Genomic DNA, 15,829 nt, shown 5'->3' with positions numbered 1-15,829 from the left:
CATATTTCTATTTGAGTGGCTTAAATCCACTACCGTGGTGTGTAGGGTGGACAAGTTTACCATAGCCCTTTATGGTGTGCAAGGTGGATGGGCATATCATAGCCCAATGGTGGTGTGCAGGGTGGCTGGAGTGGTGTTCGGTTGGTTGGGTGGGATTTTGATTCGTTGCATTCATTACACATCTGTGTATTTGCTAGAACAATATAATTGTGTTCTGATTGTTAATGGAAAAAAAATTGTATATTGGGTTACTGGTTTGTGATTTTCGTATGTTGTTTGTATATATATTTTTGAAATATTTTTTGTGTTATTCCGTCTTTTGCCATTTGCTTATGTTTTGGACTCACACTGAGCTCATGTAGCTTATCCATTTAGTTTTTCCCCTTTTAGGTAATTCTTGTGTTTTGAAGCTGGGCTCGACAATTGGAAGTCTCGGAGGTTAAGTAATTTGGTTAGCTTTGGTTTGGTTTGGTTTGGTTTGGTTTGGTTTGGTTTAATAATTGTTTTTCTAAAATTTTAGTCTAATAATTTTAGTCTAATAATTTTATTTGGTTGTAAGGAAGGTTATTAAACTGTGGTATGAGTTTTGTTTTTAGGCTTTTGTTGAGTTTTGGGTTTTCGCATATTCTTTTTTCTTTTTCCAAATTAGATTTGAACTTCATGCGTGGATTGAAAATAATTGTTTTTGCTTTTGTGTCTAAGTTACTCAAAGAGGTTTGAGATGGAGCTAAATTATGGTTTTTCCGTCGCTACAAATGTTTGCGAATCGATTTGGAAGATAACAATTTGGTTAATCCTAATTTTTACAATATCAAGAACATTGATTGCAAAGCACACATCAAGTTTTATTAGACTTTCATTTGTCATAAAAAGAAAATGATTTTCGAAAAGGGATTTTTGGTATTTGACTAAAATTTTGTTTTGGGTTATTTCGTAAGCTCAATTTAGTTTCAATTTCTATTTGAATGACATCATGTGATCACGATTAAGATAAGAGTGATTGTTGCATGATTAATTTAATGTTTTTAGTTCCGATTACAGTAGTAACATCTCATTGCTCGATCTAGCGACCGAACCAGGTAAGGGGTGTTACATTTGAGAGGTCACTTTAGTGTTTCTAAGACTTATGAAATTTTAAATGAACATTTTATTAGCCCTGTATGAAGAAAGATTTTGAAAAATTTTATGCTAAGTGTATTGCATGTAAATAGGTTGAGTCTATAGTAATGCCACATGAATTATATACTCCTTTGCCAATTCCTAACTCTCATTGGATAGGTATCTGTATAGATTTTGTCTTAGGTTTGACAAGAACTAAAAGGATTAAAGATAGTATTTTTGTTGTTGTTGACAAGTTCAGTAAGATGGCTCACTTCATTCCATTCCATAAAATTGATGATACGTTACATGTAGTTGATTTGTTCTTTAAGGAAGTAGTTTGACCACATGGAGTCCCTAAGATTATTGTTTCCAATCGAGATGTAAAGTTTCTTAACCACTTTTGAAAAGTATTGTGGGGGTAAGCTTGGTACTAAACTTCTTTATTCTACTACTTACCATCGACAAATTGATTGACAAACTAGAGTTGATAATAGAATTTTTGGACCTTTAGTTACATATATTGTGGTTAAAAATGTTTAACTTTCTGTTAAGTTTGCTTACAATAGATCTATAAATTCTTTTGCATGTTTTCACCATTTGAGATTATTTAAGGATTTAACCCATTAATTATTTTGGACTTGGCTCGTTTGCCTTTACCTAAGTTTTGACGGTGGGGAAAAGGTTGAGTTAGTCAAATCAATTCATGAGTAAACTCGAAAGCAAATTAAGAAAAGAAACAGAGTAGATGCACAAAGAGTCAATAAAGAGAACAAACCAATTTTGTTCAATCCTAGAGATTGAATTGGGTGCATATGAGGAAAGAAAGAGAGAAAATCAAAGCTTGACACTAGTGGAGATAATCATTCTCAAGTTTTAGAGGAGATGAATGATAATGCTTATTGAACTGATTTGCTAAGTGAGTATGGAGTTAGTGATATATGACTTATTTCAAAACTTTGACGTAGATTCAAGGATGATTTCTTTTTAAGAAGGGGAATGATACAAAATCCATGGACAAAGTTAAGCATCAAAACTTGTCATTTCCAAGTGATCCAATCACAAGGAGCAGCAAAACATTTGATTAAAATACTAATAAAGCAAAACCTTTTCTTTCATTTTAGCTGTTTCAAATCTGTCTTATGTGCTTTATTTATTAGTATTTTAATCAAATTCCCGAATACACCAATTATCCATGAACTCAAATTCCTTTTTTGTTGTTTGGATTACATCCATTCTCATTATATCTAGATTCCCAATTTAGGTCATTCCAAAATCAAAATTGGAATTCAGATCTTGAAATTGCGCAACAATCTTTTCCATCAAAACTTCTCTCCATGTTTCCTCATTCTAGCCATTCTACTTGTTTATCTAAAAAAATAAATCGAAAAAGAAGTCAAAATAATTTTAAAAGTTTAATAAACATTATTCTTTCAGACACAAGAAGCAAACTCTGAGGATCCATAATTTAGACTAGATCGGGGCATAATCCAATCCAACCAAGTTCAAACAATAAGTAAATCTAACCAAGTTGAAACAGTAAACAGTAAAAGTAACATGGAAACTCCAATATTAAGAATTAAGTTGTATTTTACCTCCATTTATTCAAAAAATAAGTAAATTAATCAATTTAAATCAAATCAATGAACAAATCGATCTTTTCTATTAAAAATAATTTTATTTTTTTATTGTCAAAATTTGAGAAAACTAATGAAATAACCAAAAATTACAAGTAAACATCCATCTTATGTTATAATGACGATAGGAACTAGTTTTTAACAATAAAATGATTAAAATTTTTAACAAAAAATTTATTTGCTCTTTAATTTACCCTACAAGAATTAATTTACCCATTTTTGAAGTAAAAAGAACAAAATACAATCTAATATTTAATACAATAATCACCATTATACTTTTGCCAAACAATAAACAGCTGAAGCTCAATTTAGAACTTGCAATTCAAAACACCTCTAGCTCAATCAAGTTTTATTCAAACTTACTCAATTAACCTAGTTTAATTTGTAGATACACAGCATGCTCAACTTCCAAATTAATTATGACCTCCAATTATTGTTTTTGTTCTCCTTAAAATTAAATAAAGTATAAAATTTAAAAGAAAAAAAATCAACTCAAACTACTCAAGTTAGAACATCAAAATATTCAAATTATAACTCAAGTTTGCTCGAGTCAATAGTGACAATTAAATTCAAGTCTTTTTGAACCAAACTCGTATATTTCATTTTTGCACCCCTATGAGTGACAACAGTAAACAAAAGCTACAGACAGATCCTTTAATAGTAATATTCCATGAAAATGCAAGTAAACATCGGAAAACATATGCTGCAGGGGTATATATGAGCAAGCAAGCTTCAAATTTTCACCATAAACAGTAATGAAATTAGTTAAATGTTAAAAAGAGATAGCAAATTTATTATCAAAAAGCTGCAGCATTGTTGACTATCTCTTTTTATATGAATGTCAGCATTCAACAAGGTGAAGTATTTACATGAAACCAATCATATCAAGCATTAAAGATTGGAGATTCCTAGCATTCAATCTCAGGTACCTCCATTGCTATAATGGAAACCATTACCGTGAGTGTCTTTCTGCTTAGCGCTTAGATTATTCAAGCCCCATATCCGAATCGTACGATCATCGCTGGCTGATGCCAACATGTGAGGGTTTGTTGGATTCCAGCTCACACAATTAACAGCTCCAGAATGACCTGGTAATGCCTCTATAAGCTCTCCTGTGCCCCTATGCCAAATATAGACCTAAACATACAGTAAAACAAAATTAAATTTCATTCAAACTTCAGCAATAAATAGCACTCCTTGTAAATTAGTGAAAACAAATGAATAAGAAAATTAGACGCTCAAATCAACAAGAAATATCACCTATGCATGCAAGCATATGATTGCAAATGACCAACGAACATGAAAAGCATTGCGACTTTCACTGATAAAGGAAAATTTTATCTATAGTAACCTTCACAAAACTTCAGTCTTTTATTTACAGTACAATCTCACTTAAATGACACATTTATGCAGAGATGGATCCTCTATATACGAACACATGGCAGTCAGACTATTGTTTTCCATATGGATCATTGGTGAACTTACTGCTACAGATTGATATAGTACAAATTTAAAGTCCGTACCAGTGAGTCCTCACTACCACTAGCTACAAAAGCTTGCTCAAGTCCACCAAAACAAGACCTAATGATGAAGCGGGTGCGTTTGTGGCCTCTATATTTAGAAACAAGCTTCAGATCATCTTCTATGCTCCATAGATGGATTTCCTGGTTTAGAAGATTTACCAGTAAGAATCTGTTGTCTCTTGATAATGAGAACGAGGTTATTGTTTGATCCTCTTCAATAAATCTCTCAACTTTCGCTTCCCTATCAAGTAATAATATTGCTGTTTCCCTACATATACTTATAATCTGCTTTCCATCACTTGTTATTTCCAAATCAGAAATTTTTAGGGTACGTTGCCCTTTCCAGCACTCTAGCTCTCTCCCATCCAATTCCCACATACTAATACTCTTATCATTAACACCAGAAAAAATCCATTTGCCATCTGGAGACCATCCACATGAAACCATACCAAGACCAGCTTTTTCATAAACACTCAGGCACTCACCAGAAGAGGCGTCCCAGCGCCTTACAACCTCCTCTACCCCACATGTGAGAAGCTGGTGGTCATCAGGACTCCATGAAACAGAAGAGACGGGTTTCTGGTGACCAGAGAGTTTATGTTTTAAAGATATTCCATTTGCATCAACCTACAATAAGTCAAAACATTAGAATGAGAAAATCAACTGACTTCTAGGCTTCTGAGAAGTGACAACATAGTTGATTCACAGTGATCTAAGCATTCTCACACATTATTATGATCCTTGTATGCTTGAAAATACAGATTCCAGCCAATAGAAACTCTTAATTTCACCAGCACCCTTGCATGATTGTAGAAAATTTTGAAAAAGAGGAAAAGATGGAGTCTCTTGTGTTTGAAAGTACTAAAAACTTGCCAAAACAAGAAAACAAAATAAGAGAATGGACTTAAATAATAAATTGATAAAGGATGACAAAAGAAAAGTGACCATTGCAGAGATTTTGATGTTAGATGAAGGAGATGTTCCCCACAAGTTGCTTAAATTAGGATAAAATAAACCCTCAAGAAGGCTAAAGATTTCAAGAAAATAAATAGTTATGCTTTCCACAGCTAAAAGAAAATCAAACTCAGAAAGTCCATGAATAAAATGTAGAAAAGCATTTTGACGAAACTAATATGCAGAAAAACTACAGGAGAAGAAATTTGGATAAATAAACCTCAAGTAGGTTTAATGATTCAAAAAATGACTAATTAAACTTTCTACTGCTACAAAAACAAGTTCAGGAAGTCCAAGAAAAAGATGGAGTAGAAAAGCATTTTGACCAGACACATACAGTAGAAAATGTTCAATAACAGGCCTTGTTCTAAAAAGACCAGCTCTCCCTTTTAGTAATCATCTGATTATATAATTTTTTATGTTTTTTCATTCTATTCAAATGATAACTAAAACTAAATGAAAGATTCAATAACAGACCTTGTTCCAGACAACTTTTTCTCTTTGTTCCTTTTAATTAACATTTGAAGTATACTGATTTTGATGTCAGATATGATAAGGGTTACATTCAGTTTGATGCACGTGAAGCAGCCAAGAAAGCTATAGGTCACTCAGTCTGTAACTTCTGTTTCATCACCCTTTCTCACAATTTCTCATGATATTAATTTGATGCAAACACTTGCAGAACTCAGGTCCTATAAGGGGAAAATACTAGCTTCAATTATCAGAGTTCCTTCGTAGTAGCATCTCGGGTCCTGTTTGCTAAGGTTCGATTTGGCTACTAGTTTTCGTTATTTGTTCTTTGTTATTCTATTCACCTTTCATAAACTTGATAAAAAAGACACAATAATGAGGAAAAGGCAAAATCACATTTGTTTAAAATTTAAAAAATGGCTAAAATAATCCACATTCAGACATAATCTGTCCAATAAAAAAAAATACTGTTTGTAGTGAACTGTAAATTTTAAAAGAGGAGGGGGAGGGCTAAAATCAAGTAGTAAAAATAACAATCAAGCTTAATTAAGTTTAATCAACAATCAAGCTAAGGTAGGCTATAAGAAACAAATGAAGCATAAAGTATCAGAGGAAGATGCCAAAGATTAAGGGTCTGTTTGATAGCCAGTAAAATGTTTTCCGTAAAATGATTTCTGGAAAATGTTCTACTTTTCTGTAAAATGATTTACTGGAAAATATTTTCTGGTGTTTGATTGAATCTGTGTAAAATATTTTCTGCTGTTTGGCAGATTCCCTGAAAATATTTTCTGAAAAAGTTGTTTTTACATATATTAATATATATTAATAAATTTTTATATTTTAAATTATTTTTACATATATTGCAATGATTTATTTATAATAATACTCAATTATTAAGCTACAATATTAATCGTTATAAATTGAAAAAAACTAATATCAAATAAATTATTTGTAATTGTGTTAAAAAAACAAGTATTGAATAATTAAAAAAATAAGTTACTGGAAAATCGATAAATAGAAGCAGTTTTCTACCGGAAATGAAGGAAGGAATGAAAGAGGCGATAGAGAGGAGAGCACGGAAAATGTCTTACGGAAATTGAAAGGGTAAGACATTTTCCCTAAAATGTAAACCATTTTCCCTTGTTTTGGAGTTCATTTTCCAAATGGAAAATGTTTTCAGCCAATCAAACGCTGGAAAAGTTGGAAATGATTTTCCGGAAAATCAATTCCGTCAATCAATCAGACCCTAAGTGGACATAAGCAAAAAAGATATCATATGTTGCAATATTTAACTGAAAGTACATAATAAAATACTGCCCTTATGTCCATAATGGAATACGAAAAACAGAGTCGAAAACGTAAAGCAGTTTATTACCATAAGTAGGAATTTAAAAAATAAAAATTGCAAGGCATAAGCTATAGGAAAAGTTTATCCTAAGCAAAATCAACCTTATATGTTATATCCATGTTCCAAGGAATAGCAATACCTCCCAAATGATTGCTGAGCAATCATGTGACGATGAAGCTAAGTATTTCCCATTATGTGAAAATTGCAAAAACCATATTTCATCAGTGTGCGCCTGTAGTATCTGTTGCACGAGAAATGGACGGAAAAAGGATTTTTAAAAAAGAACTTGCAAAAATAATTTAATAAAAATAAAAAAATTGCAAGTCAGAAGTTGATAAATTTCAGACTAGGAATAGACAAATAGAAACAATCAAGAATCAGAAAATATTCCAGTCAGAATACACTAAAGCAAATCAGTTGGAAGTATATGTAAACAAATAATCCAATCAACCAGACAAGTCCACTAAAAAGACAAACACAAGACAGAGGTAAACAAATTTGGGTGTCATATGATTGTATTAGTGCCATGACCATGTCAACCTGTTTATGACAAAAATATTCGTATTATGCAAGCTGATCTGCCTAACCTGTATATGACCCGTTTATACATGTTCTATTAATTGTATCAATAGTGTTCCACATTAGTCAAAATATCTACAGGTTTAACTCATTTATTGAATTATTAATATTTAAAATACATAACAGAAATTATTGTTTGTGTTTAAATTACTAATAATGTCTAAATGCATTAATCAGGTCATGTTTAAACAGGATGATCATATTTAAATGTATTACCAGTTTTACATTATGTAACCGGAGTAATACACACATCGTATTCGTGTAAAAAGTTGACATGATTAACTGATCATGCAATGTCAACGTCGGCTAATTTACCTGTTGTACTATTACCTTGACAGACTAAGGAGCCTGGAAAACATATTCTTGAAATTGTCTAGAACACCTTGAGATTTGTCTTCAGCATTCACCAGAAGACTTCACATGGTTATCCTTAGCTTATCACATATCACACCTCATTGTCTCAATCAATTACATTATCCTTGAGAAATCATGTCAGATAATGAATGTACATGTTTTATGCACATTATAAGAACTTGTTTGCAAGCTAGTGACAAAATCTTCACTAACAAAGTTTTATGGCACCAACAACCATCAATCAAAACATGATTGATAATAATATATGGGACTTGATATATAAATGGGACCCTTTTCATAAATGCAAAACTACCAAAATACTCTTTAACCATAAAATAGAATGTAATTAGCAAACTTAAAATCCCAAGTGCACTTTCCATTTGTCCTAGAAGATAGCTTTGCGGATGGAAATGCTATCACATTCCTTAAAATGTGATTTATAATTTTGTTAAAATATCTCAATGAATCATAAATATCTTCTTTTTAACATGTGATTTATAATTTTGTTGGAGAAGACTTCCAATTGTTGATCACCAATGTAGCCAATAAAACTGGACCCGACCTGCAGGTTCAACTGGAAACTGGTACATCTAGCAATTCAACTATAGTAATATGACCAAAAAATGGACTAACTGCATAGAACCAGCCAAAACCTGGAATCAGCCGGTCAACCCAGAAATACACAATAAAATAAAGAATTGTTGAAGGTGAAATCAGGAAAAACTCCCAAGCATTTTTTCTTGATCATGTCACCCCAACAAGAAGAAAGAAAAAAGCAAGAGATAAAAGCTGGTAGTACAGATCTAAACTCGATTTTTCTTTTTCAAAGCTTCCAACAATTTTCTTATTTTTGGGTGGGTGTTTAGCATAGACAAAAAGGAGAGAGACAAGACCGACCTTTTAAAATTTGTCGTATTTTGGCAATACAAGGTGAGAAGAGAGTGATTGGGACAAGGTAGAGGGGGAGAGAAGAGACTTGGGAAAGAGAAAGGAAGATGGTGAAACTAGAAAGAGAAGAAAGATGGGAGGTGGGAAGGAGAGATAAGAAATGTGAAGGGAAAGGAAGATGGAGAAATGAGAAATAGAAGAAAGATGGGGAAGTTGTCAAAGGAAATAATTTTCTCAGGCTGTGTACATTTGATAGAGGACAATGTTAAGGACTATTGTTGAACCAAAAACTAGAGACTTGACCGGTTCGATTTCCGGTCTCCTTTTAAACATTCTTATGAGTACCTCCCAAACACCAAATGTGCATTCCAGGCATGACCACAAAGAAAAGGTAAAGATGAGTCAAGCTATGTTACAGGGATTCAAGTACTGACACCCAATAATAGTACGTGTCCACGTGTCTGACTTACCTTTTGTTTAAAAGCTTGAACCCACAAAATAAACCAAAAAGGATCCAATAATTAGATAGGATATGCAGATTATAACAATGCCTTAAATAAATAATATGAATGCAAATAATGCAATCATTTATAAATCAATGGTATGAGTTTTAACTCTACATTTATTCATTTAATTATATATAAATTATTTATTTGATTTAATTAATTCATTTAGAATGGCATTTATATCATTGTATTCAAATTTCAAACAATGATCCTTTTTTTTATGTTATAACTTCCTCCTTAATAGTGATACCTTTAGTTTGGACACCATAAGATTCAACTCACTTTGCATACTCCCTCAATAAACTTTCCATTTTCATCTCTAATTATTTAGCCAACTTCAATTCAAACCATCCAAATTATTAATAGTATTAATTCAAGAAAAGCTAATGTATGGATCAAACTATAGATAGAGGGGGGCAAAGTCAACAAATTCAACAGTGGGAAGAATCAGGAATAGATATTTTGTGTTTTATCCAAGTGATGAAGTGTTGGATACACGTACAATATCAATTATAGAAGATTCTATGTAACAAAGGAGTCAAGGAAATTTGGTTTAACGAACTATTACAACATACCAAGAGTAGTTTCACTCGCCTAATTTATTTGTTGGAACAAAGCTTTGGATACCAAGCATGAAGATATTGACTTGGACATTGATCAACTTAGAAAATGACCTTCCATTAGTATTTTTTTTCAGAAATCACAATGAGTTCTCAAGCACCACGATTAGGATCATTCCATGCAATATTCTTCCAACAATGAATGGGATATCAAAGAGCTTCATATTGTTTCTTAGAGTCTGCAAGTTCTACAATTTAACCTATGTTAGATACTTTTCTAGCACATCATCTATATTCAAGGTGAGAATACTAGAATACAAACCATCATCAATGACTCAAGATTGGTCTTCCCATTGCCATTTTCAGATCTTAGAAACCCTGGAGCACATTTTTTATGCTAGGGTAATAGGTATATAGGTAGTGAAAGGCTCAAGATTGCAGCTAATAAAGAAATTGTTTATAGAAAAAGAAGTATTCAAAATATTAATGCCAATGAAAGTATAAACACTAGAATTTAAAACCTATTTTATAAACAAAGGCCTAATATCGTTTCTATCATGCCTGAGTCAAGAAAAGATTATTGAAGCAAATTACCAGAGTTTATATTGCAACAAAACCCATACTTATAAAGCACGATGTAAAATAGATTTCTAATTTCGACAATACTAAGACACAAAATTTTGATTCAATAAAAAATGTAGAACTAATAAATTTTCCATCTTAAGTAAAGCATGAAAGATAAGAGAAAGATTTCAAAACTATAAAATCTGATTACCAAAATAGAATCTAACCTGCAATGCATAAGAAGGAATTTGATCTCTCGCACACTGATGATCAGCAAATAGTGATATTTCCTCATCCAAAGAGTTGTGAAACATGCAAGCATCTCTTTGCAAGCCAAGGGCCTGTTCAACTAAATGCTCCAACCTTCTTTCAGGAATCATAACTGTTGGAGGAAGCAGCTTCTGTAATTCTTCCAATAACTTAGTCCGGGATCTTGCCCTTGAAGTATCTTGTTTTGGAGACCGAACAGTAAAACAGTGAGAGGGTGACACAATGGACAAAGAAAGCTCACGAACTCTACTATGATTGATACAAAGAGGAGATATCTCAGTTCTCAGTGTCTTCAGAGCATCCATGACTTTTTCTTCATCCAAAAATTCAAAAAACTTCTGCTCCAATATCAGAAAAGAGGCTGATTTTATGGTCATTTCATCTGTTAGACCAATATTGTGCAATGTGGCGACACTTTCATCCCAATCTCCCTCAAGAACTTGCCGCATAAATACATTAATAATAGAAGAATGCAATGCTATCCCTGATTCCTCTTCTAAATGAGCACCACTCCTTCTATAACCAAGCGAGTACAATGCTTTTGCCATTATTCGGACAAATTCAACTTTCTTTATAACTCCTTTTGAACCAACAACTTCTTCGCCCCCATCAGACTGCAGGGGCCGAGCCATCAAGTCTCTTGAAGACCCAACTATAGACTCTTTAACAGTTGAACCGTTTGAAAGATGTATCAATTCTTCAGAGGATAGTTTCATGCGTTTTGAGGCTGGTTCATCATCCTCTACACCTCCCATGAAATGTGCACCTCAGCCCATATATTATTGAAGTGGTAAAAAAATAGCAATAGGTAGCAATGCCAATAAACCCCTGCATAAAATAGTCAAAAAGAAGTTGGTTTCTAAATTTGAGCATAAGACAGAGACAGACTCACAGAGTAAACTCTCACCATTATCACCGTCCAAAATATAACATGATTAAGTCATAAAAAACACACGCAATTAGGAGAAGGGTACATGTTATTTCCTAAAAGTAATCAGTTCAGTTATCCTTCATAAAATATGCAAATACAAAGCTTTTTATACTTATCCTTCATAAAAGATCTTAGGAAGTAAGGAGAGCAACATCTTATCTAAGGCAAGGGTTTGTTTCAAAAACTCCATAGTATATCCATCCTTAAGAACTTCACATACTCATAGCAGATATAAGTTGTCTGTCCAAAATAATAGAACACATTCTTTATCACTTTGGAGACATCCCAAACTTGAAATTTTAGCCAAAAAATTTATCATGGGAGCTAGAAATTTAGACTAAGTGCCCAATGTGACAGTTAGGGGTGAGTGTTCGATCGAATCGAGTCGAATTAAGTGAAAAAATTTCGAGTTAATCGAGTTGACGAGTCCTTATTTAGATCCCGAAATTATTATTTTAAAAAAATTAAATTTTTAACTATCTTTATATGTTCTTTAGATTTTTTTTAAATTTATAATTTTTTTAAATATATAAATTTTGTAATTTTTTTAAATATTTTGAATTTTAAAAATTATTTTGAATATTTGAAAATTATTTTGTATTTTTTTGTTGAGAGAGACACCAATTTGCTCATTTTCAAAATTGACAAAGACCAAAAGAGTATTTACACCAATCTATTATTCAAATTATTCGAGTTATTCGAATTTTAAAAATCAACTCGACTCGAACTTAAAACTTGAATTACTTATTGAGTTGACTCGAATAACTCAAATAACTCGATTCGATTAACTCGAAAGTCAATTTTTTTTTTTTTTTCGAATTGAATCAAGTTTTGCTCACCTCTAATCATAATTCCAATTTTCCAGCTATTCTATTTTAACATAATGGTTAAAATATCCCGATTAACATTAAAAAGTACTCCAATAACAGAGTCAATCCATAGAAATATGCTTAGATGCAGATGGTCACATCATTTTTTGTTTACTTCCTAAGCAACAACAATGTAACCTCCCTAGGTTGGGGACAAAGCCATGTTTGGAGGAGATATCGACACCCACTTGAAGTAATTTCATGATTGTAAGAAGCCATTCAAGTAAAGAGAGCATGATGTAATTTATGACACTAGTCAGTTTCAACAAGTCATAGTATAATTATTCTTAAGAACTTCACATTCTCACAAATAGCAGATATTAGATATCTACCCAAAAGAATAGGAGACATACTTTTATCCATGTATCCAAGGTAAATTGGAGGCTTCCCAAACTTCAAATTTCAGCCAAAGAATCAAATTCAGGGAACTTGGAAAGATAAATTATACTGAACCTTTTAAGGTTTAAAATAAATTGTTAGCTAGATATAACTGAGGATCCAATAAATAAGAAAGAAAACTAGTACATCATTCTTGCTAGCGTAAGAATTTAACCATAAGGACTTTGTTCCCAATACAGAAAACAAAGGGAACATTTCATTAATTTGACATAACTAAAGATCCTACCAAAAAAAATAAAAAGCCAATATGGGATTTTAACATCATTTGTAATCTATGCTAAAGGGAAACAAAGGGGGCATATGGTTTCAATGTCATTCAAAGATTATTCTTACCATACTATTCTACTGCAGAATGCTTTCAGAAGGACAATGCTTCTGAATTAGTCATATTAGAGCAATTACTTGAAACATTTAAAGCAATTCTACTGCTATTAGACATGATGCTAACACAATCCGATTTTAAAGTCAGGGGTTCTTGATCATTCTCTTCGAATCTTTGTGATAAAAAGTTTTCAATATTTATGTTACTTCAGAGAAAAAAAAAACAAAAATGCATTTTGCGCGATCTTTTCTAATTTAGTTGATGAAGCTGTTCAATTGCCATGTCTGCAAATTGTGTCAAAGTTGGGAATGTCAATCATTACGGACAATCAAAGGAGAAGAAATATCATTGTATCCTTCTCCAATAGCAATTTACTTCTTATACATTTGGATCAGTCTACGAAAATAAATGTAGTGGCCAACACATCTCTAAGTACAACTTCTCTATCCCAAACTAACATGGAAGGAGAAAAATGAAAATAAGCATAAAGGATTCAGAAAGTAAATGTTTTGTTTTGCTAGGAGTCTAGGCCTAAGATGGAAATTAAGCAGTCATAATTCTTAATATAATTGCGCAAGCCTAAGTAGGTGTTGCATATTCCACTAACTCAACTTGTCAACATACAAGTTGAGAAAGTCACGTAAAATAATTATGGAATCCGCATTTGTACATGATTAAAAAGATCAGATTGCCACAGTATCCATATATGATGAAGCTGAAACTAAACAAATCACGTTAAAGATACGATGGCAATTTCAAAAAGATAAGAAAGAGATTTGCCAACATTAGCATGTAAAAATGAACAAAGAAGAGGATTTTAGTTCCAAAGTAGAATAAAAAAAAGTTTCAAGCAGGAAAGATGGAAAACCCACATCTGATAAATAAAAGTCAATAATGTAGATTATCTACAATACCAAGCAGCTAAAACTAGTACCTCCGAATACAGTATGAAAAAGACAAAGCTACTAGCAAATAAGCTAAAAGGCAAAACTTACCCAAAACCAGTAGAAGATTAAATTGCAAGTTAAATCAGAGTAAACCGGCATTAAAATGGAAAAATCTGGAATCCCAGAAAAGTATTATGAACCAAGCAGCCCATTCAGATCAGAACAATCGGATGAAAATCCAATGATCAATAAAATTAATGAAGTTGAAGAAATGCAGAAGACTAAGATTAAAAAACAACAAACTAAACCAAACCAAAAAAGATTACCCTTTTTATCTTATATTTTGTCGGCAGAAACTTAATATAAGCAAGAAACTGACGAAATGAACAGGAAAAATAAAGTATAAGGATTAAAATCAGATATGGAATTGTAAAGGGCTACCCATATCCAAGAGAAAAGCAAGGTGTTTGATAACTTTGCAAATGGGTAGAGTAAGGAAAACAAGAGACTTTGAGTTTTTTCTTTTTTTTTTTCTTTTTTATTTGGGATATTGAAATATTTTGCTTTGAATTTGGGGAATAGATCTACTTGCTAATTTACCCATAAAAGCTTTTTTTTTTTTAATTATCGAAATTGGCCCATCCATTATTTAATTATTTATCGGAATTGTCTATTTTTCATGAAATCGCGTCACGTCGGTAGCGATGTCGAGTCTGCGCGCCAGAATCGCATCCACGTCGGTAGCGAGTTCTTGGCGTGGAAGCAAATCGCTCCCTCTAGGACGCGATTTGCTGACGTGGGATGAATAGTTTATGTTTTTTAGCTTGGAAAACTTTGAAAGGCCATAACTTTTCGCTCGGTTGTCTGATTGAGACGATTTTTTTTATTTCGAATAACTTTTTGAGATCTACTCGCTAACAAACAGCCGAAGGCGGTTTGCCGCAGTTTTCGTCGAAAAAGATAATTTTTTACCTCTAAATTTTGATTTTTCGGTTTAAAATTGAATTTTGAAACATTCAAATCATTATTTTCCTTATTTATTTGAAGTAAACATCCGATTTTTTACAGAATTGTTACATTTTTTTGAATCTTTTTTGCCTTATTTTTAAAAAATTTACCGAAATGGGCCGAGTTAATTGATTAAAAAAATAAATGCAACAAGTACAAAAAGATTCAAAATTATTACCAACAAGATTTGAACTAAGGTACTAAGGAAAAAAGTAAACATCTTAACCAACTAAGCTAAACTAATTAATTGACATATTATAAAAATATTGTTATTATCTTAATTATATTACTTACGTTCTAATGATTTATCGAACCTATTCCATACACGTGTCAAATCAGAAAATATAATACAACAATTCTGTAAAAAAAATCCGGTGTTTACTTCAAATAAATAAGGAAAATAATGATTTGAATGTTTCAAAATTCAATTTTAAACCGAAAAAATCAAAATTTAGAGGTAAAAAAAGATCTTTTTTGACGAAAACTGCAGCAAACCGCCTTTAAATTTTGTCAGCGAGTAGATCTCGAAAAGTTATTTGAAATAAAAAAATCGTCTCAATCGGACAACCGAGAGAAAAGTTATGGCCTTTCAAAGTTTTTCAAGCTAAAAAACATAAACTGTTCATCCCACGTCAGCAAATCGCGTGACGTGGACTCGATT

General features: G+C 32.1%; 1 protein-coding gene across 3 annotated transcripts; it reads right to left on the bottom strand.

Moving 5' to 3' along the window:
* Window positions 1–3,451: 3,451 nt before the first annotated feature.
* Window positions 3,452–14,698, bottom strand: LOC105763580 (WD repeat-containing protein 26 homolog). Of its 3 annotated transcripts, none has more exons than XM_012581831.2 (5): window positions 14,487–14,698; window positions 10,710–11,580; window positions 7,171–7,272; window positions 4,259–4,885; window positions 3,452–3,872 (listed from the first exon to the last, which is right to left on the bottom strand). In XM_012581831.2, exons 2-5 carry the CDS (start codon window positions 11,505–11,507, stop codon window positions 3,657–3,659), a joined length of 1,743 nt encoding a protein of 580 aa, XP_012437285.1. In that variant the 5' UTR covers window positions 11,508–11,580; window positions 14,487–14,698; the 3' UTR covers window positions 3,452–3,656. The 3 variants fall into 3 exon arrangements, with proteins under 3 accessions (XP_012437285.1, XP_012437288.1, XP_052481103.1); XM_012581834.2 differs by lacking the exon at window positions 14,487–14,698 and adding an exon at window positions 14,269–14,462; XM_052625143.1 differs by lacking the exon at window positions 14,487–14,698 and adding an exon at window positions 12,906–12,976.
* Window positions 14,699–15,829: the final 1,131 nt, after the last annotated feature.

This window comes from Gossypium raimondii, chromosome 12, assembly GCF_025698545.1.
Source record: "Gossypium raimondii isolate GPD5lz chromosome 12, ASM2569854v1, whole genome shotgun sequence".
NCBI classification, from domain to species: Eukaryota; Viridiplantae; Streptophyta; class Magnoliopsida; order Malvales; family Malvaceae; genus Gossypium; species Gossypium raimondii.
The sequence above is the reverse complement of the archived record's forward strand: the minus strand, read 5'-3'. Positions and strand labels throughout refer to the sequence as shown.